This window comes from Crassostrea angulata, chromosome 9, assembly GCF_025612915.1.
Source record: "Crassostrea angulata isolate pt1a10 chromosome 9, ASM2561291v2, whole genome shotgun sequence".
NCBI lineage: Eukaryota > Metazoa > Mollusca > Bivalvia > Ostreida > Ostreidae > Magallana > Magallana angulata.
Genome location: NC_069119.1, coordinates 33,432,435 through 33,453,712, shown reverse-complemented (window position 1 = coordinate 33,453,712; position 21,278 = coordinate 33,432,435). Strand labels below are relative to the sequence as shown.

General features: G+C 35.9%; 1 protein-coding gene across 2 annotated transcripts; it reads left to right on the top strand.

The window, feature by feature from the left end:
* The first annotated feature begins 281 nt into the window (after positions 1-281).
* On the top strand, positions 282-20,667 carry LOC128162857 (reversion-inducing cysteine-rich protein with Kazal motifs-like). Of its 2 annotated transcripts, XR_008240720.1 has the most exons (20): positions 282-419; positions 4,013-4,094; positions 4,302-4,490; positions 6,991-7,121; positions 9,370-9,498; positions 10,106-10,217; positions 10,802-10,981; positions 11,729-11,825; positions 12,247-12,383; positions 12,906-13,049; positions 13,449-13,661; positions 14,111-14,306; positions 14,602-14,691; positions 14,790-14,854; positions 15,634-15,761; positions 16,481-16,610; positions 16,894-16,995; positions 17,357-17,568; positions 18,119-19,111; positions 19,144-20,667. XR_008240720.1 is itself a non-coding variant. In XM_052826274.1 (19 exons), exons 1-19 carry the CDS (start codon positions 297-299, stop codon positions 18,341-18,343), a joined length of 2,685 nt encoding a protein of 894 aa, XP_052682234.1. In that variant the 5' UTR covers positions 282-296; the 3' UTR covers positions 18,344-20,667. The 2 variants fall into 2 exon arrangements, 1 of the variants encoding a protein (XP_052682234.1); XM_052826274.1 differs by having other exon boundaries at positions 18,119-20,667.
* The last annotated feature ends 611 nt before the right edge of the window (positions 20,668-21,278 follow it).

Below are 21,278 nucleotides of genomic sequence, written 5' to 3'. Positions count from 1 at the left end.
TGTATGACACATATAATATTAATAAAACATTGATAACATTTTTAGTAAGAAAAACTGCCGAATAACTTTACACACCTTCTGCAATTGAACATAAAACAGACAGCATTTACAAAGTATTTTCACAAAGTTATGCCTGAAAGGAATAAAATAATGTATATTGCATTATATGGTCTATTTTTTGCCGTACACATTTATCATATTAGAGACACTACATCATTATAGTTTATTTTTGGCAGTGGTCAAGGTGTGTTATATCGTATTTTATGATCTCATTTTGCAGTGGTCCACTCTCTAGCATGTTACATTATATTTTTCATTATGATGTATTTTTTTCAGTGGTCAGCTCCCTGGCGGTGTGGTCGGGCCGACCTTGCTGTGACCTTGCCAAGAACCGGGTGTGTGAACTGGCATGTCGCGAGGTGAGTAACAACAATTAAGGGGGCTTGTGCAACTTCCCTTCATACCCAGGAGAGTTTTTTTTTTTGTTATAGGAATTTCAAATCTTTTTCTTCTGTTCATAAACTTTGGTATTTTGTTTGTATGTCATTGAAAGGTACATTTCTTACCTCTGTTAACAAAAGAGTTTGCAAGATACGTGCCTGGTAACAACTTGACATCTTTCGTATGTTGTAAAGAAATTTTGCAAACTTTTTGCCTTAAAAAAAATAAGGATATTACAAGACAAATACATTTTTTAAGCAGGCTGATAAGCTTCAGAGATAAACATACATTAAACCCATTTTTACCAGAAAGAAAAAACATTTTTAGAAAAAAATCTGTTTTTCTCGGAAATACAAACACTCCTGAGTGGTAATATTCCCTTTTTCTCCCTGAAGCACTTAATCAACCTTTCTAAAGATTCAGTTAAGACCTTCATTGTTTTAAAACACCAGATGATTTCGTAAGACCTACACCAATGTGGATTTTCTCCACAATAAAACTCAGGTAAATTTGACAGAGTTGTCTTTCAAGCTCAGAAATACAGGCGCCACCTCAGAAGATCCTGATTTCACCACACACCAGGTGGTGCTTAGGTGGTTTCCCTGCCATACATTTATTTCCCTCTGTGAATGACTTGAACAATTAAGGCTAAGTAATGGCTTTTGTTTTTCTCAGACAGACAGGGAAAGCTTTTCTCATTAGTGTTAAAAGGTTGATATTTTTCTTCGGTGTATTTCTAGAAGAAAGTGCTTGAAGAACAGTATTAATTGCTGTATCAGCCTTGAAAGAGTCTTAGAGTTTTCTGTGGAGATTTGTCAAAGTCAGATAATGCCCTGTCACAGCCATCCCTTCTTCCCTTTTTTGGAAAAAAAGAGGGGGATGATAAAATTTAATCTAAAATAAAAGTATTTAGAAAGTTAGACTTCTATTACAAGGGCGTTTTTTGAAAAAAAATGGATTTATTGTAAATTTTTTTAATTTTTGGGTCAAGTTTTTTTTATTGTGTTTGAAATTTGATCCTAAGTGATAGCTGTAAGAACATTGAATACCAAATATCTACCAAAAACCCAACAAAAGTGGTAGTCTTAAACTGCAGGACTTAAAGGAGGCCGGCACATCACTAGAATCTGGTACCTTGTCATAAAAGCTGCTGGTACACCAGTACAAAGCATAAGCTTGAACTGTCAGACCAAATCGGGTTAATGTAAACGTGTGTATTCTAGAAGCTGCTATAAGTACTCAGAACTTTGATGAATCTGGATGCCCCACAATTAATAATTAGCTAAAACTGTAGAACTGTCAGAACATGGTGCCTCTTGTATACCAAGTCAGTGTCATAGAAACACTCAGTTCTCCATTGAATTCTGGTTGCTTTACAATTAATGATTAGCCAGAACTGTCAGACTTTGTGGCTTGTGCATATTCCTAGTGCAGATTTTAAATTCCTGAACGATTTCTCAGCCCTGAAAGCAGCCCGCAGTAATAAGGATCGGGAAAAAACATGGGGCCTGACATGTTTATTTTATCCATATAAGAGACCCAGTGCACCGGCAGGACCAGCGACCCTGACGGCTTCAAGGTCATTCCTGGCAGGCAGTGATAAGTGCAACAAGGTCAAACATGGCAGCTTGATCTGATCATCGGGACCACTATCTCGCTATCTCGTGTAATCTCACAACTATCTAGTAACAGATGGAGTTTTAATTGATCGCCTAAAAAAAAAGAACCATCCTTAAAAAAAAAGAACATGCAATCCGGGGGAAAATAGTTTGATATACATGTATTGAATACCAAAAAAGTGGACCTGTAGATATTTGTGTGGAATATATAAGCAGGAATATAGCAGGTTCACAATTGATCATATTTAAGTAAAGTTATCAACTTGTTGGAATTTAAAGTTTTCACAATGGAAATCTGATTGGCAATATAAAAGATAAATTTTAAGGAATGAGTATTTGATTTTTATCATGTTTCATATTATAAATTTTTATCAAAACTTGCTCCGATTCAAAGTGTCATAGATTAAGGAAACATAACTCTCATGTCAGGGGAAGTTCCTTGAAACCAAAAATATAACAAAGCAAGATTTTTATGAGGTTAGAAAATTCTTAAAGGTTTAATTACTCCATTAAAAAAAAACATGTATCAATGTCAGATGCCAGCAATAGATAAATTTAATATCTCTAATCTACATCATTTTGAAAGGCATGAAAATTAAAAAAAAAAAAATGAATACTTCTACATTTCTCCATTTTAAATGGATTTGAAGATGGATACCGTAATAATAAGTACATTTATATTAATCATTAACTTAAGGTACCCAAAACATTTAAAAGAAATTTACATTACTTAAATTGACTAACAAGGCTTTTAATAATTTTGATTTATCCATTTGAAGAGACTTTTTAGAAAATAATTTTTTCATAAAAACGTTAATTTCTCAGTTATGAAAACTGAAGCAACTAATTCATCTGCATCGTGTGCTATATATGAAAGTATGTCTAATTCAGGGATCACTATGTGTTGGTCAGTTCTAGCCATGTGTGACAGCTAAACTATGGTAGAGATATAGCCAGCTTCCTGCATTGAGAAGCTGACTGTAAGCTTAATTTATGGAAGGATTTCACTGTTTGGAAAGAAAAATTAAAAGAATAGAAATAGAAATAAGAAATATTCCTTTCCCTCAGTTTCTTGACATATTGGTTAATGAGATGGATTTTTCGGTAATTATGGAAAAAGTACATGTATTTAGGAACTCTCTCTTTCTGAAAGACTAGAACACCCAGCGAAGAAGTCGGAACGAATTAAAGTCGGCCATTAAACGCGAACGACAAGGATGCGCTCTGACAGAAAGCACTTGAGTGAGGCAGCAGAGAATGACGTGAGGGGATATAAATTCACGGCGAACGTAGCGCTCAATCAATTACTCTTGTCAGAGGAGAGATGGAATCGCAGGGCTAAAAACAAACGGGTTTTATGAAATATTTCACATTAATGGACGGTCTCCTCACCTTCTTTCACATTTGATTAGTGAGATTTTGTAAAGGACTCCGTAAAATAAGAGCATTGCTCAGACATGATGCAACAGCTACTGATATTTCATAGAAATGTTTATCTCCGAAATATTTCAAGACGTTCATGCAAATGCTGTTTGTACCCAGAGTCATGTCTCTAACCTGCTGCAGAGCAGCATGAAAAAAATGAACACTTATTTATGTTGTTAATACATATACACAAAAAAATACTAAATAACTGTATATGTACTAAATAAAAGAATTACATCCTTTTGAGTACATGTAAAAAATTGTCATTAAGTACCTCAGTACTATTAACAACTTGTATATCATAAGCTTGACGCTTATATAAATTCAGTGAAATAGATTTCAGAAAAAAAACCACCACAAATTGCTTGTAGAATTTTTTGTTAAGTATTTATGTTACCAAAGAAGAATGTCTGAACCATATGTATTTTGTTAACTTGAGATATAATTTTTACTGACAGAGAAATTTGTTTACTATTGGAGCAATGTTAATTGCGAGTGTTTATTGGTTTTGTTTTGTTTTTGTTCAGGCGAAGTCACAGAAGGAGATCAGTGAATCGTGTCGAGAGAGTCTGGAGACCAGTCTGTATGAATGTGTGAAAAAACAAGGAGGTAAGTTCAAAGGTCATCAGATAGCATTCCGACCTTGACATTTTATTACTGTTTAAATATGTATTGCATATAACACATTTGATAAATTTTTGATATTTCACTTTGATGATGATACAATGAATTCTACACACAACTGTTGGAAAGATGTTAACCTGTGTCTACTAGCTATGCTTACCTGTGTTTACCTGTATTTACCTGTGATTACAGATGGAGAGATCTGCTGTGGGGGAGGGCAGAACTTTAACTGCCACATCACCTGTATGGGGACTTTCCTGGCCAACTACAACCGTAAGAGCCAGCGGCACGTGCTGAGGGCCCACTGTCGGAGCCCCAGTACCATCATGCAGTGTGTGGTCAGTCATGTGGACAACTTCCAGGTCATCAAGCTCATTGATCGTAAGTCATCAACTTAAGTCATTGAACTCATTGACCATAAGTCATAAACACAAAAGTTACAAACATTTATACAAGTCATCAAACTCACTGACCATAAATCATAAACTCAGGTCATTAAATTCATTGACAATAAGTCATCAACACAAGTCTTCAAACTCATTTACTGTAAGTCATCAACTGAATTTATCAAAAATATTGACTGTTTTTATGTAATCAACTTATTTTAAGCCATTAAACTTATTGACTGTAAGACAATTCAACTCAAAAGTTATAAGCACTAAGTCAAGTCTTTTAAATTCATTGATCATAAGTACCGGTAATCAAACTCAAGTCATTAAACTCACTGAATCATCAACACTAACACAAGTCATCAAGCTAATTGATCTTAAGTCATCAACTCAATCACAAGTCTTAATTTCTAAATTAAAAGTCAAATTGATTGCAAGATACAAACTCAGAGTCTTTATTAATAAATTAATTGATTGTAAGTCATAAAACTTAAGTAATCAAGGTAATTAATCATTAGTCACTCAATCCATTAAACTTAATGATCCAAGTCATAAACTTAAATTGTTTATCTCATTGATGGCAAGTCACAAGTAATTAAACTCAATGATCCTAAGTCGTAGACCCGAGTCATTAAGCTCATTGATGGTAGTTCACAACTCGAGTAATCAAGATCACTGATCACAGTTCATTAAGATGAGTACACAAACTCAAAGTCATTTAGCTCTTCAATAGTCATTGTTTAAATATGTTTGAATATGATATTGAGCTTGTCAAATTCATTTCTCAAGTGTTTATGTTCTTATCAAACTCACATATAAATCTCTTGAAAATTTATTGAAGTCAACACAATTAGTATCACATGAAAGTCATTGCAATTTGTGAAAAGTCCAGCCACTATTTTTAAACCATAATCTATTTATAAATCATTTAAGGGCCCAGAATAAACATTACTCAGGTAGTAAAATGGCCAGTGGTGATCTGGTTCTAAAAAGCAAAAAAGCTTTGTAGAGGAATTGATTTACGGATATTTATCCCAAAGACAGCAGAGGAGAATGATGCCAGTATCGGAGAGATAAATCTTCGGGGCAATGTGGCTTTTAGCACCTGGGGCTAGAGGAGAGAGATGTATGGCTTATCTCATCGGGGATCAAAGAAGTCAATTAGGGGGATGCCTCTGCGGGGGTTTTTATGTGGGAGCTTGTCCCTCGATAAGGCTCTGCACCGGTCTGTTGTTTTATTTTTGAAATGAAATCCATGCACCAAGGGGAGATAAGTGGCCTGGTGTTTTGATGAAAGGGAGATAACTGAGGATGTTGTGTTGTTACTGTGGGCAGGGGGTAGTGTCCATTGATAGAATTAAAGGCAGCTACCATGGGTCTCTGTTGATTGGAGCAATTTGTCAGTCAGGGTTTTTTCTGACCAAAAAATGTGTTCAGTATGTCTGTCTAATTATTAAATGAATGAAAAAACATGTGCTCTACTGCCATGTGTAATTAAGCAATATGAGCTGCTATTTATATGCTGAAATTTTTTTTTACGAAAATGTTATTTCCTACTAAATTGACAAAAATATCATGGTTTTTAAAGTTCTGTTAGCCATATTTTTATTGGGAAAGCCGTAAAGAAGCCTTAATTGAAGCAAAACTGAATTATTGTCGTCCTGTACAAAATTTGATCTGCTATATATTCCTTAGAAGAGAAATCTTTCTTCAGACAAAATTAATGATTCTTTCAAATTTTATTTATCATAAGAGTTTAAGTTTATATACCGGTATGCAGACTTATCATACTAGCAGGTTTTTTTCAGCAAAATAAAACTCTAAAAAATACAGCTCGTATTGCTTTAAGAGATATTTTAATGAACCTTTTTAAATTCTATTGCTTTTTTCCATTATGAAACAGTTAACCCAAAATAAAGCGAAATATTGGATAATGATTAAGAAGTATAGTAATGAAGCTCTGTTGTATTGCGCTTCATTGTCTAGATGCACAGATGATACGTGATAAATTAGAGTGAAAATTAATCACGTTGTCAAGTGCATTGTTACTGATTATATATTAATCTGTAAATAAATCTATCATTAAAACATTTGATAGTGTGTGAATGATAAAAATACAATTGCAGGATAGTGTGTGAATGATAAAAATACAATTGCAGGATGATTGCGTAAATAAATGATCAATGCTATTGCAATTCCCGTAAAAAACATTTTTTTAAATGAGTTTTAATGCTCATTTTTTCCTGCGTCTTATGTTGCTGTCATTATAACAACTTTTGCTTGATTTTTTACTTTGATTCCCATTTAGTTTCCATACATATAATTTTGACACATATTAAAATAAGTGACCGTATATACACAAGTTTTGCTCTTTGGTTTTCTTGATTCTAATTTATAATTAGCTACTGTTTACAAAATATGTGCACTCTTCATGATCCCCCCCCCCCCCCATTTAGCTGCTGATTTTACCAGTTGCACTCTTCTCTTTCCAGACTTGCCATGCTGTTACAAGATCGAGAACCAGCGTTGCCGTGACACCTGCGTCCGCACCCTGTCCACGATGACGGACCAGTATAAGATCGCCGGGGAACTGGAGAATATATGTGGACCAATCCTACCACAGGTAACAAAACAGCGTCGGCTGAACACACAACTCATACTCGGCTCATCAACACACAACATGTACTAACAGTCTGCCGTAAGAGTGGCCAGTCTGATTCAGTGTGCCCAACTGTTTGTCTTTTTGTCCATCTCTCCCTCAATTTTTCTGTCTGTTCATCTGTCTGTCTACAGAGGTTAGGTAGTGTATCTGTTATGCTTGTATTTAGTGTTCTGTTGAATCATTGGAATTATGGCTGCTCAGTTGTTATTGGAAATTGTGGGTAAACTCACCAGTGAACTAACATCTTCAAAAAATTAGTCTTAAATTTTCAAAATTGTTTCTAATGAATCATGAAATGATGTCTCAACAATGCATTAAAAGATTTGTACCCATTAAAAATACGCCCCTGCCAAATTGATTCCTCAGCATTTGCCCAAGCAGGTAGACTTGCTCCCTCTACTGCAAAACACTAGCCCCTCTTTTCCAAAGTTTTTAAAAGTACTTTTTGGGGGTTGGATAGATTTGTTGACAACTTAATTAAGATAGTACACCAGTACCCCAATCATCTGTAAACTTGATTAGAATTTTTTTCTGGTAGGAATACATAACTATGATTATCGCACCCATACCCTGTTTTCTGTTAAACTTAATTAGAATTTTTGGAAAAGGATACATTGTGTACATTAAATGGCATCACAGAACGGCTGAGCAGTGAAAGAGAGGGATTTGTTGACAGGTTTATTTCACAAAACTGTTTACCCATCTCAGTGTTAATGAAATCCGACAAGCTCGCGTTCACTGATAGGGGGCCTACACTTCTTAAGGGTCTGATGTCACTCTGTCTAATCATCAAGAGGAATTTGGAGGAACGGTTTTAGCTGGCACATTTCAGTTTATCAGTGCGAGATTTCTTTTTCGAAGCTGCCAGAAGCGAGTGAAATTTATGATTTAGATTGCGTAGCAGGGGGGATAAATCCTCAAACAGCTGCCAGGTGTGAAATATTAATGACACAATAGCATCGCCTTCATCATCTCGACTGAGATTTCAGGCGATAAAAATACTCAGTAAAGAATTTATAGAGATGGATATGCTCCCTTATCAGATGGAGTGTTGAGGGTTAAAAAAAGACTGTACCGAAAAATCCCCCAACCTGCATTTAATCTGAAATTGACTCGGTTCCGAAAACGAATCAGATTATTTTAATTTCCACTGAATGAAGTGGAAGTCAAGAGATGGTGAATTCATCAAATGCCGCAATCGCCTAGACAGTTTTTAGTGACGAGTGTATCAATTATAAAAACAAAATGCTTTTCTAGAGAATACATAATTCCCTTTTTGATATTTGCACAGAATACATAATTCCCATTTTAATATTTTCACGTGTCTTCAATAATATAATATCCACTGCAAAGTGATCTCACACAGGGCTTTTGAGATATCTACTTCTAATGTAAATATTTTGAATGAAAAAGCAAATTAAATTCAAAATTTTATTATAGTTTTATATGAGCAACCCATATCAGCTTTCAGTGTGAGATGCCAGGGAATCTTTATTTCAGTCAAGAGAGAAGTGTTCAGAAATCACCCCAACTCATAATTTTGTGCCATTTTGATATTTATATGTTCTAAGTTTAAGATTTGAATTTCTTCATACAACTTTTAGCATGTTGGAAGTTTTCTGCAACAGAAAATGACAAATGTCGGCTCTCTATCTATCTAGTTTCCACTTGGATAATGCAAACTTTCATTCTGAAATAAATTTGACAAATTTTGTGCTCTTGTCTCTCTTGTGCCCCTTTTGGATAATGTGAACATTTTAAACATTTCAGATTTCCTAGTTTTTCGGCAGCAGATATCTTTTTTCTCTCTCCATGCAGCTACCCCTGTGGATTGTGCAAACATTCCATCATTCTGAGTTGATATTTTTTCTCCAACAGAAATGTCTCTTGCTAGTTTTTCACTTGGATAATGACTTTCTGAAATATAGATGTAATACTTTTTCTGCAACAGATATATCCTTTCTTTGCCATGACCCCCATGTACTATGCAAACATTCATTCAGAAATAGATTTGATTACAGAAACTTTTTTCTGCAACAGAATTAATATCCTTTCTGGGTAGTGTCCCCCATGGATTCTGCAAATGTTCATTCTGAAATAGATTTGAAACTTTTTCTGCAACAGAAATTATCCATTCTTTGCAGTGTCCCCCATGAATTATGCAAACTTTTGTTCAGAATAGATTTGATAGTTCTAGTTTTGTTTGTAGTTGCCCCCATGGAGTTGTTTCCTGACCCAGCCCCTGAATAAGAAGACGGAGGAGATAATCATGGACTACACCCGACTACAGTGTTGCTCTAAAGCCAGCAACGACCGGTGTAGGACGCTCTGTACCAGGGTAGGTGTATAGGGTGTTTTCAAATTCTGTGATAAGATGTCAAGTTCTCCCCTGATTTCTCATACAGCTTTTGTCTCAGAATGATCCTAATTCTTAAAGTACTGTTAGTAAATTAACGTATTACATTTGGCTGTGTATTTTATTTAGTGTTTTTGGCGGAATGTGACTACCGCTAAATCAAGTACATTGCTAAATGCTTTGTTTATACATTTATGTATAATGTTAGTCAATAATCATTGACTAATCCAGACCTACAGATGAGAAAAATCCAACAGATAATCATAATTACTGTAAACGTACTATATTTGGCTGTGTATTCTATTTAGCACTTTTGGCGGAATGCAGCTTCTATCGCTAAATGCCATGCATAAATGTGTAAAAATAGTAACATTCAGGAAAACGCTAATTAAAATCCACGCCAACCTATTCAAAAACTAATTTCCGCCAAATTTCGTACACGCCAAATATAATACGTTTACAGTATACTAATCTTAAACTAGCAACTTGTTAATGAAAATTTAGTTACTTGCAGACTTACATGCACAGATATATCCATAACTGTTATTAAGACTATTATCGATGTCAATTAATATTCATGAACTTTCAGACGTACAGCAGTGATTGGACGAGGCAGTACTCCGAGTTCCAGTCCAGCTGTCAGGATCTAACTTTACCTGTGTCCAGGATGGAGGCCCCCATGCTGACGTGTATCATGGACGGTGAGCACTGATTTTAATATCAACTTAGTACTGTAGATTCCTTAATTTTAAGCTAGTACTGTACTTAATTCTGCAATTCTGCCTTTTGGTATTGATGATTTAATTTGATATCAACCGAGTACTGTAGATTCCATGTTTTAAGCTAGAACTTACCGGTAATTCTGCACTTCTGCCTTTTGGTATTAAACTGTAAAAATAGGGAATCACGATTGTCAGATTTTTATCTTAATAGTTTCATATAGTTTACATCTGCTAGAAAAATAAAAGTAATATTTAAAGACTCGCAAGTTTTGCTTCTTGTTATTTTATGCTGATATTATTTCCTCACGTATAATTAGGAATCTACTGTTACTTATTGCTTTAGCCTCATTTTTGTTTCTCTTCATTTTTACTTGGACATTAAGCCAAATTCTTTTTCTTGGCCAAAACTCTGTGCTGTACATAAGCTTCAATTCAGCTAGACTTACATTAGGAATCACCTACTATTTTTGTATTTAAAGTAACAGTTTTTCATTTTTACATTGAAACAAAAACGTCATTTGCTTTTATTAAGTTAAACATCTTGGTCTTTCTCCGTATTTCAGCATACGAACCATGTAAACTGGGCTGCAATGATCTGGAGTTTTGTACCAACTTCAACAACCGCCCCACCAGTCTATTTCGTTCCTGCTCCAAACAATCGGACAGCGCGGCCAGAAAAGAGTTCCAGAACTGGCTCCTGACAAAGCGCCCCCTATCTCCCCAGCTACAGATCCCTGTTAAAGGTTGGGGATATTTCATTTATGTCTCAGTCTGTATCTACCAAGCTCTAGAAATAAGTCACTAGTCTGAGATATTTATTTTTTTTTGTTTCCAAACATTTATTCAATCATAAATATGTAACAGAACAGAAGGTAGTGGGCCTGCACAGAGGCTTAGTACAACATACATTTTGGAATTTTTTTTTTTTTTTTTTTTTTTTTAAATAGTCTGAGATATTTAATTCAAGTCTTTTTTATTGTTTTGCTTGGTCAATTTTAGATGTAACCCCCACCTTCATTGCTTCAATCACATTGCCAAATCCATGTTTGTATACTTACTGTTTACTCTGTGTATAAATATTTTAAATGACAAGCTGAGGCACATTGTGAAAAATGCCAGCAGACCAACTTCAGTTCATAAATGACATGTTCAATGAAAAACATTGTTTATTGCTTTAATATCCTGCCACTAATTAATATCTTGGATTATCTTAAAGAGTTCATTAAATTATGGGAGTACTTAATTAGCGATACCGCTAATTTGTATCAAACCACGAGAATATAAAATCGCAAACGCTGAACATTTATCCATATTTCTTATAGTTTCCCAAAATAATGGCAAGAATTTAAAATCTGCGAGGGATGCCTCACGATTTTATTAGGATATAAATTTCTCGGGTTTAATTTTAGGAATTTACGGTATTCAAATGTTTATTATGTCCTTATCAGTGTCTTCTTTAATTAAAATAATGAATATCTCGTTATTTATAGACATCAACACATGTGAGCCAGAGATGTGGAAAGCCATTGCTTGTGCTATGCAGATCAAGCCCTGTGGGAGGAAGCCGGCCTCATTTGTTATCTGCAGGTAATATTCTGATTGGCTAATTAAAAACCCTAGGCATTAATTTTTGGACTGTTTAATTTATGCTGAAAATCCACAAATTTTTAAAAATTATTTTAGAATAAATTTATAGAAATCTAGCGCTAAGTTCTGCAGTCCTGATGTGTTTTGCACCATATTTTAGCAGTCGTTAATTAGATTCCTTATGTCACAGATTTCCGAGTACTGTACTGAATTCTGCAACCCTACCATTTCTTATCAAATCATGAGAAAATAAAATCTAGATCCTAGGGGCTTAACATTTGTAGCGATTCAAAATAATATTCAACAATGAAAAATTAAAACAAGATTTCAGAAATTGTGAGGGAAGCTCCTCATGACTTTATGCAAACATTGGTTCCATTTAATGAGGGATATACAGTATTTAATTCATTCTGTATTACAGGGAGGACTGTGAGTACCTGCTGAACAAGTGTCTGAACACGTCCGCGCTCCACCCCCCTCAGTCCGTGGGTCAGCTCTGTAAGCTCCTGTCCCCCGACGACTCCGCCAGGTCCTGTATCTCCATCAAGCAGTTCACAGGTTAGTATTGAAATAATAGGTCACCAGGTCAAAGACCATGTTTTTCCATCAAAGAGGTTAATTTATATAGGTCAAAGGTCATCAGATGAATGTTAGAATACATAATAATACATTTGATCACACCTCTATCAAATAGTTCACAGATAAGTATAGAGGTCATAAGATCACAGAATATCCAATACCGCCATCAAACGGTTCACAGGTTAGTATATAGGCCATTGAAATAGACAATGACAATTGTCGTAAGATGTTTTGTACTTGAAGCTCTGAGCTGCCAGTGAGTAGAGCATGCAGTGACCGCACTAATATAGTACTAATATAAAGACCACCACATCATGATATACTAGTATTCATGAATGTCTTATGCTTCTTATATTGTGTATTATATAAATCATTATGTGTGTGTGTTACAGAGAGCAGCCCATTCAGTGGCTACACTAACTCACAGATCACCACTCCACGATATATCCATGTATGTCTTATATTGTGTATTATATAAATCATTATGTCTGTGTGTTACAGAGAGCAGTCCATTCAGTGGCTACACTAACTCAGAGATCACCACGCCGTGCAGCCCAAACCCCTGTGAGGCGGGCGAGGTGTGCTGGAACAACCACCGCAAATGTCACCACTCCGACTACTGTCCGCAGTATGTCTGCCACAGAGGTAATGTGATATTGACTATTCCTCCCCTCAGCCGAAGAAATTATTTACCTCCCTTCACCCCTAGAAACATACTTATATACCTTTCCTTACCCCTGAACTACAGGAACCTGTAATATGTGACAGCCACAGAAAAAAAAATTGAAGTATAAACCTCTTTTTAACCCTGATGCATAGGTTAAATACATCTGTTAAAAAAAAACCTCGTAGCTTGATATTGCTGTGAACTTTGAACTTAAATCTACCAAATGAATACCTTTTTCTGTACATAGAAATATATTTACCATATTATTTAATGTAGATATGTAAGACATACTGTATTGGATGCAAACACACATTCTGAAGTAGCTGTTAATTATTTCCTTCCTCCCAGAAATTCATTTATTTTTTCTCTGTTGACAGCCTGCTCTATGGGGATAGATTCCTCCATGGCCGTCCCCCGACACGTGTATGTCAGGCTGCCCAACACCTCAGTCAGCGGCAGCCAATCAGAGACCTGCGTCCAACAACAGATCTGTCGCTGTGGCAACAAGAAGCTGGACAACTGTCGTAGCATTCCCTGTACCCAACAGGCCAAGTGTCACCTTGGAGGAGCCCAAGGGGGTATCAGTAAAAGTAAGTGATCAGGGAAACCTTTGGGGGGGACCTCGGTAAAAATGAGTGATGGAGGAATCAAGAATCAAAGGGGGGCACTCAGTAAAAGAAAGTGATCGGGGAACCCATGGGGGGCGGGCGGGGCAGTAAAAGTAAGTGATCAGGGAACCCAGGTGAGGGGCAGTAAAAGTAAGTGAAGTGAATCAAGAAAAGTATGTGCTGGCAAACCAAAGGGTGGATCAGAATGTGTAAGTTATATATGTAAGAGGGGAAGAAGATAATTTAAAGTAAGGTCTGAGAGAAAGAATTTAGGGAAATACAGTGGGATGGAGGATTATTAGAGGGTGAGACAAACTCTCAATCAATTTTAATGACAAAAGAAACCAACTTTTTCATTTCTGTATGTATCTTGAGAAAGAGTAGATATTCATAGGGTTCATTTCTTAATTTTTCTCCTTCATCCTTAATAGATCATGGAGAACATTTCCGCATCGACTGTAATTTCTGTATCTGCTACTCGGGGGAGCTGGTGTGTACCAAGGGTCGATGTCCATCCGGAGACGGAGACTCTGCCCTCACCGGTCTGTCATGTGACTGCCCGCGGACCTACAGCCCTGTGTGTGGGGACAATGGAAAGACCTACCCCAACGACTGTCTGGCCAAGCGGTAAAAATTTACACATTTAAAGATGGCAACCTTTGTTTACAAATTTTAAATTACATTCATAAAAAAAAAATCTTAAACATGCTAAATTCCCATCTTGGGTTCAAAGTCATAACTAACAAATGACATACTTTATTGTACATACATGTATATGGTATTATGTATAATGTGTTTGAACACAGGTTCTAGCTACTAACAATTTTTCACCCTGTCATGAATATTTTTTTGTTTATACCATGAATTAAAAAAAGTTGTTGAGGTTGTTATTCAAAGAGACATAACTCTTGTGTGATTTCAGCTGTGGAGGACTGAGACAGGATCAGATTCGTCGAGGAGCTTGTAAATCCAATGATCCGTGTCGTGACAATCCATGCGGAAACAACTTCAGGTGGATTGCATTTTCTTAATCAGTTTCAGCTGTTGCCTTGTTACTCATATTAAGGTGCATGTATTTACCTCATTGCCATATTTCTGTGTATTTTCCAGGTGTTTACCCAAGCCACAGGTGTGCCTGAATATTGCCCAGGAGAGCTGTCTACAGTACGAGTGTGGTGAGGGAATTGTGTTGTTTGAAAAGAGGCAAAATTAAACTCTAAAGATCACTCCTGAAGAAATTTGGTTTTAAATAGAGTCATATCCTTTACTCGAACTAGATGGGACTGTTAAAAAACTTCTTAGATATCCGAGTATTCAAGATATCATGGGTAACTAAAATACTTAAAATATAAGTGGTTGGGACTTACAATTAAATCACTTCAACATGTCCATTGTATTCGAAATATCAGTGTTCGATATATCAAAGATTAACTGTATACTGCATTTTTATTGAAATACTGTTTAAACTTTGATAATAGGTCATGAACAATGCCATTCTTGCTCAGTTGTATCTACGGAGAAGTTGCATATTTTTTTCCTTTCATTTTTTGCTTAAAGTCCTTGAACATTTTCAGTGAAGTTTTTGCGATAACTTTTAACAGCATTTAAAATTTTTCAGGCCCTAAGCTCAACAAATTTTTTTATCTCGTATTTAATAGTTTTCTGAATCTGAAGTCTTTAGCTCACTTGGAGACATTGTAATGAAACTAACCACTGTGACTCTCTATAGATTAAGAATACCCTTTTTAAATTCAAGGCAAGATCAAAGGTTAACAGACAAGGTCATAAATACATACATTCTCTTCCAGAAATGGTATGGCACAAGCCCTGCTAGATTTAATGCTTGTTGTGTAATAACTCGTTTTACATTTTAGAATATCAGTGTCCTGTGATGTCAAATGTAACTCCACATTTTGTTGTGTATTAACAACTCCCTTCCTTCCCTGTTTTACAGTGCCCCGTGGAGTGAAGTGTAACCCACATTACCATGACCCTGTGTGTGACACAGATGCACAAGAGCACACCAATGCCTGTCTACTGCTGCAGAAGGACAAGAAGCTGGCCTATCGCGGACACTGCCAGGTAAGTCATAAATAACAAATAAAGGTCACTGCCATGTGTGTAATTATGTCAGATAGAGGTCACTGTCAGCAATGTCAGGTATGTTGATGTAAATAGAGGTAACTGCTAGGTGGGTCAAAATGTCAAGTGTGTTGATGTAAAAAGAGGTAACTGTCAGGTGTGTCGAAATGTCCGGTTTGTCGATGAAAATAAGGAATAAGGAATCATTCTTTGAGTATTATGAGGTGATAATTTCGGTCGGGGCGTGATCAAATCCAATAAAGCCCGAAGGGCTTTAAGATAGATTTGATCACGCCCCGACCGAAATTATCACCTCATAATATTCAAAGAATGATTCCTTATTACTTATATTTATATAATTTTAGGCCATCGTACGATTAAATAATTAAATATAAATAAGCAATCCCTGCTGGCGCCTCAATTTGGCGTCATTTGTATTATGGGTTATATAGTACAAAATCGTTACGTAGTATTATCATAGGCAAAGACACTGAACAATGTAAATATATAGATTTAACTGCTAAGTGAGTTATTATGTCAGATCTGTCAGTGTAAATAGTTATCAGGTGTGTCAGTACTAATAGAAGTCACTGCCAGTTCTGTCAGTATGTCAGGTCTGTCAGTATAAATATATGTCAGGTGTGTCACATTGTTAAGAAATGTCACTGTCACACATAAGACTATAATGTCAATCTTATCGTAATTTCTTTTAATTCCAGATAAGCTGTAGCATGTCATCGCCAGTGTGCGGACATGACGGAGAGACATACAGCAGTGAGTGTGAGGCGCTCGCTGCACATGTCACCGTGGACTATCCCGGGCCCTGCAGGGTGGTGGGATACTTCTCAGGTAAGTCTCATCTGTCATTGTTAATGAGTGGCATGTGTGAATCCAGCGAAGGGGTCAGAGGGTAAGGACCCCAATGGAAAATTCATTGACCTAGTAAATTTACCACAAATAACAATCTCACATCAAGTCTAGAGCAGCTTGTAAGAAAAACTATGAGAATTATTATTCATTGACAAACAGTATTTTAATTGTTGTTGATATATTCCTATCTGCAAACTTCTACTATATTTAGCTCATTTTAAAAGAGTAGAACATAATGTACCGTGTTTGTTTTGACAAACAGGAAATGTGTCGGGCAGTGAGTGTCCAGGAGTGGTATGTCCCCCTGTTCTCCCCAAGAGGTGTAAGCCAATACTACCCCCAGGGGCCTGCTGTCCCGTGTGTGGTGAGTAGAGCCTTAGTTATTTCCTTACAGTCTCTTTTTAATCTTAAGCTGCTTGTGTCAGTCTGTTATGTTGCGTTAGTTGGCCCTTGTTTCTCAGGTGAGCAATTCTGCCCCTGGACCTCTTGTTTTTCAATGTGTTTCTTCTAAATCTAATACCTTCTTTAAATGCACATGTATTGTAAATAAGTATTGATCAGAACAAAATACCAATATGGAGATACAGATATTTTCAAAAAGGGTCTGCTTGAGATATTGAAGTCATTAATTTATGTATTCATTGGTACTTTTATAAGTAATTTCTGGGCTCATTTCGAGCTTAAGATATCCAAAATTTGATGGATTCACTGATGTTCATTTGTAGCTGCGGAGCTGAGAGTGCTCTACAAACCGGAACTGGCAGAGATGGTTTCCAAGGAGACAATGTCCGGTCCAGTGAGCGTTCAGCAGACCGTGGACCTTCTGTCACACATACTGGAGATACTGGAGTGTGACGTGTTTGGTTTCCTTGGTGTCGACCAATCAGAAGTGGTTATTCTGATCAAACCTATCACCCCTCAGCCCTCCATGTTACAGGTAAACCCAATGCTGTAGTAATGGTCAGTGTACTTGAGATGTACATTAAGACAAATTAATGAATATGCACACACCAATTTTTTATTAATTTATTATTTTGGAATTGAATTACTGTGGAATCATTTAATTTCATGGGGATCAATTTTCGTGGATTGTCAGTATTTTGCTTATTCGTGGGGATGTAATTTCGTGGATGCGTCAGTGTTTAGTTTCAGTAGGAAAACTAATAATCTATTATCATTAGTTTTCGTCGAGTATGTAAATTCGTGGGTGAGGGCTACCACGAATACCACGAAAATTTAGCCACCACGAATTCTAATGATTCCACAGTATACACATTAGAGATAATTTTTTTTCCCAGAAGTTCAGTTGGGAATTGATTTGGGACAATTAATTTCTGCAAGCTAATAGTCATTTAATTTATTTCATAAAGAATAGAAGACGGGTCAGGTATGATGTATGGGATTTAAATGGAGATTTATCACACACATAATTTTATGCCAAGATAACAGTTTTGACTGAGATAATTAATGAATTGATCTTGTTTCAGGTACAAGCTTGTATCAGAGAAGCCGAGAGGATAGAGTACCTGGTACAGACGGACAGCCCCCTCCTGAAGGCCTACACGACCTTGACCCCCTTCCTACTGGCCCCCATGAGGGCCCCCAGCACCCTCCCAGCGTCAGGAGTGACCACCCCTTCCCCCTCAATCACTCTCTTAACTGTGTTAATATTTGTGACCTTTTTATCAAAGAGGACGTTGAACAGTTCCTGATACATAATGCATTATGGGTAATGATTTGTGCTAAGTAACTCTTGAGAATGTTGTGCGGCTGGTTCCTGTGTATTGCAGTGTGCTTAAACTGTGACAAAAAGCAAGCCAGCTTGAGCAACAGGTGAACAAACTTTGTAGTGTTTTATCACTTTGGATCTGGAACTTCTTTTTTTGTTGTCGTGAAGAATGGAGGGAGGATCTCAAAAGGGGGAGTTATGTTGTTTCTGGAACAGCCAAGAAAACGGCAAGAAAGAAACTGCTCAAGTGGAACACTTTCAGCTGTTTCTAGGTCATAGATTAACCTATATATCAATGACAGTGAGATTCCACTGCCAAATATCCGACTGTGATACCCTATCAGTGCTTGTAACAGACATTTTGGTTGGTCAATGCAAACAGCATACATGGACTTGGATTGGATGGTGGTTGTTACGATCCAGTCAGTATTATGGAGTGTGAAAGGAGTTCATTAAAGGAAGGTGCTATGAAACTGAAGCTTTATGTATTATCAACAGCATTTGATTAGAGTTCCGCAAACTCTTTAAACTGCTCTCCGGTTCTGGTCCGCGCTTTAGACTCGCCCTGTATTAAGGCAAAAACAAGCCATGACCCGGAGCAGCAGATTCCCTGTGAAAGCATTGCATGAAATTTATCGATAGCATTATATATTGTCCAAAAAACCAAAGAAACTTGTAGGCCTAAATCTAATGTTAATTGAGTGAGATTATGTCATCTGCAAAACTTTGGACATCATGATTGTGAGGAGAAGTAGTGCTGATTGGCTGAAATGTACAGCTCAGAGAGTGCTGATTGGCTGAAATGTACAGCTCAGTGAGTGCTGATTGGCTGAAATGTACAGCTCAGTGAGTGCTGATTGGCTGAAATGTACAGCTAAGAGACTGTGAATGACTGTAGAATTGGCATGTGTCAAATCATTGATATGTGTGTTTGCATCAAATTGATGTGTATTTGTCATCTCATGTTACGTATGTGTTAAATCTCACTTGTGTGTATATGTCATTTATCTGATGTATGTGTGTGTTAAATCTTGTGTGTGTTTCATGCAATTGATATGTATGTAAAATATTATTGGGTGTGCAAGAATGAGAACTTTTGTGTGTGTGAATGTTTACAGTGTGAATGGGATGGAATCTCATGTACACAACCAAGTACAAGGACCTGATTAAGCTATCTTGTGTAATACTCATATTAAATCACTCATATGAATCGGTGGGTCTTGTATAGGGACACCTTAATCTCTGGCTGTTGTCCAACTAAGTGAAAGTAGATTCTGTGGAGATGCATGTGATTGTGTTGGTGTGAAGGCGAAGAATAGTTTCAGAAAAATTCATCAAATTGTACATCTTCATTTATTTATGTTTTAAATTGAATGTATGTTTTTGCGATAGACATGTAAATATATGAAAATTATGTATGAACAAATTTGTGAGAGATATTTTTGTATCATCGTATTATGGCTATATTCTAGAAAGAGAGAGAGTTTTTGGATGTCATTTTGTGCAAGTTCTTTACGAGAGATGACTGCACACAACAAGCGTTCTACAAACCTGTGCTATGTTCTTTGAGCTGTGTGCAGCCATTTTATATTTTGATAATCAGTATTTTCTAGTCATGTACTACGACACAACAAAGGTATTTTTCTTTTTATTGTCATCTTAATATTATGTTAATTTTTATATTTCTCATTAATTTTCTCCGACCCTTATTATATTATGACTTATTTTTATTATGAAGCTTTAACTTAAGGCCTAAAAAAATTAATGGCTAGTTTCTCAGTCACCACAGACAGCATAAGGTCAAATGCTGGCCTACTGATTATTTTGAATGCTATTTTGATGGAAAGGAAAAACACAATATTTTAACCAATTTTGCTTAAAGTTAAAAACCAGAGTTATACCCCTTTTCAAATCTTGCAATGAAGAAAACTTCCTTGCATTGAGAGTTTGGTCATGAGAAACTAAACATAATTTTTTGTTGGCCTCATCCACATACATGTAGAATGTGAACATTAACTGAAACAATTACTACAAAGGCTAAAAAACAAAGTTTTAAATTCCAAAACTCATTTCATTACATTTTTTAAAAAGTTTTTTGTATTATTTGGATAAAGCTTCTTTCTCTTGGTTCAATAACCAAGTGACCGATGCTGGTTCAGTATTATTACCCCAATCAGTTATTTAATTAGGTCACTGAGTGCCAGTTTTGTACTGTATATTTTATGTCGGCAATTTTGTTTTTTGATATGTGCACGTAGTGCATGGAGTTTGTTTGTTACAGAAATAAATCATGTTATTTTGTTTATACACGCGTGTTCTGTCATATTTCTTATCCAGTTAAGACTGTTTCTAACTACCGGTATAGGGTAAATGATTTTAGAATTCAATATACCGTTAGACTTGATGAATATAACCATTGGTATTAATATGATTATACAATTCAATAATGGATTTGATTAATTTCTTGCTAGGACACCATGCATTGAGCACTGAGCATGAAAATGTACTAAAGGGTTAATGAAGGCTTGGTGTAGGCAGATATCTGATATGTTGGCAAAACAATATCTTATTTTTAAATTTATTTTTTTTTGGAGGGGGGTGGGTTACTCTTATTAAGAAATAACTATTCTTACCAGTACTCTAAAAAATAGAATTGTTGATTACATGTTGCTTTACCATTATTAAAATGAAATTTATATCTTTTTCCATAAAGCAAAATTTCCCATGATACCGAATATCCAGTAATTTTTGCAATGATCTTATTTTCCCTTTTTTCACGATCTCTTTTGAATTGCAAATTATTGAATAAGCAGAAATTTTATTCTTTTCTATAAGAAACTTTTTAAATTGCAAAAAAATGACTGATGCAAATATAAAATGCTTCACATTTTTCCCATTATCGCAGATTTTGTGACACG

Excerpts from the sequence above, each read along its gene's own strand:
- LOC128162857 (XM_052826274.1), top strand. The coding sequence starts at position 297 with ATGTTACATTATATTTTTCATTATGATGTATTTTTTTCAGTGGTCAGC. Across the intron at positions 16,611-16,893 it reads GGTGGTGGGATACTTCTCAG|GAAATGTGTCGGGCAGTGAG; the intron begins GTAAGTCTCATC and ends TTTGACAAACAG. Across the intron at positions 17,569-18,118 it reads CTCAGCCCTCCATGTTACAG|GTACAAGCTTGTATCAGAGA; the intron begins GTAAACCCAATG and ends ATCTTGTTTCAG.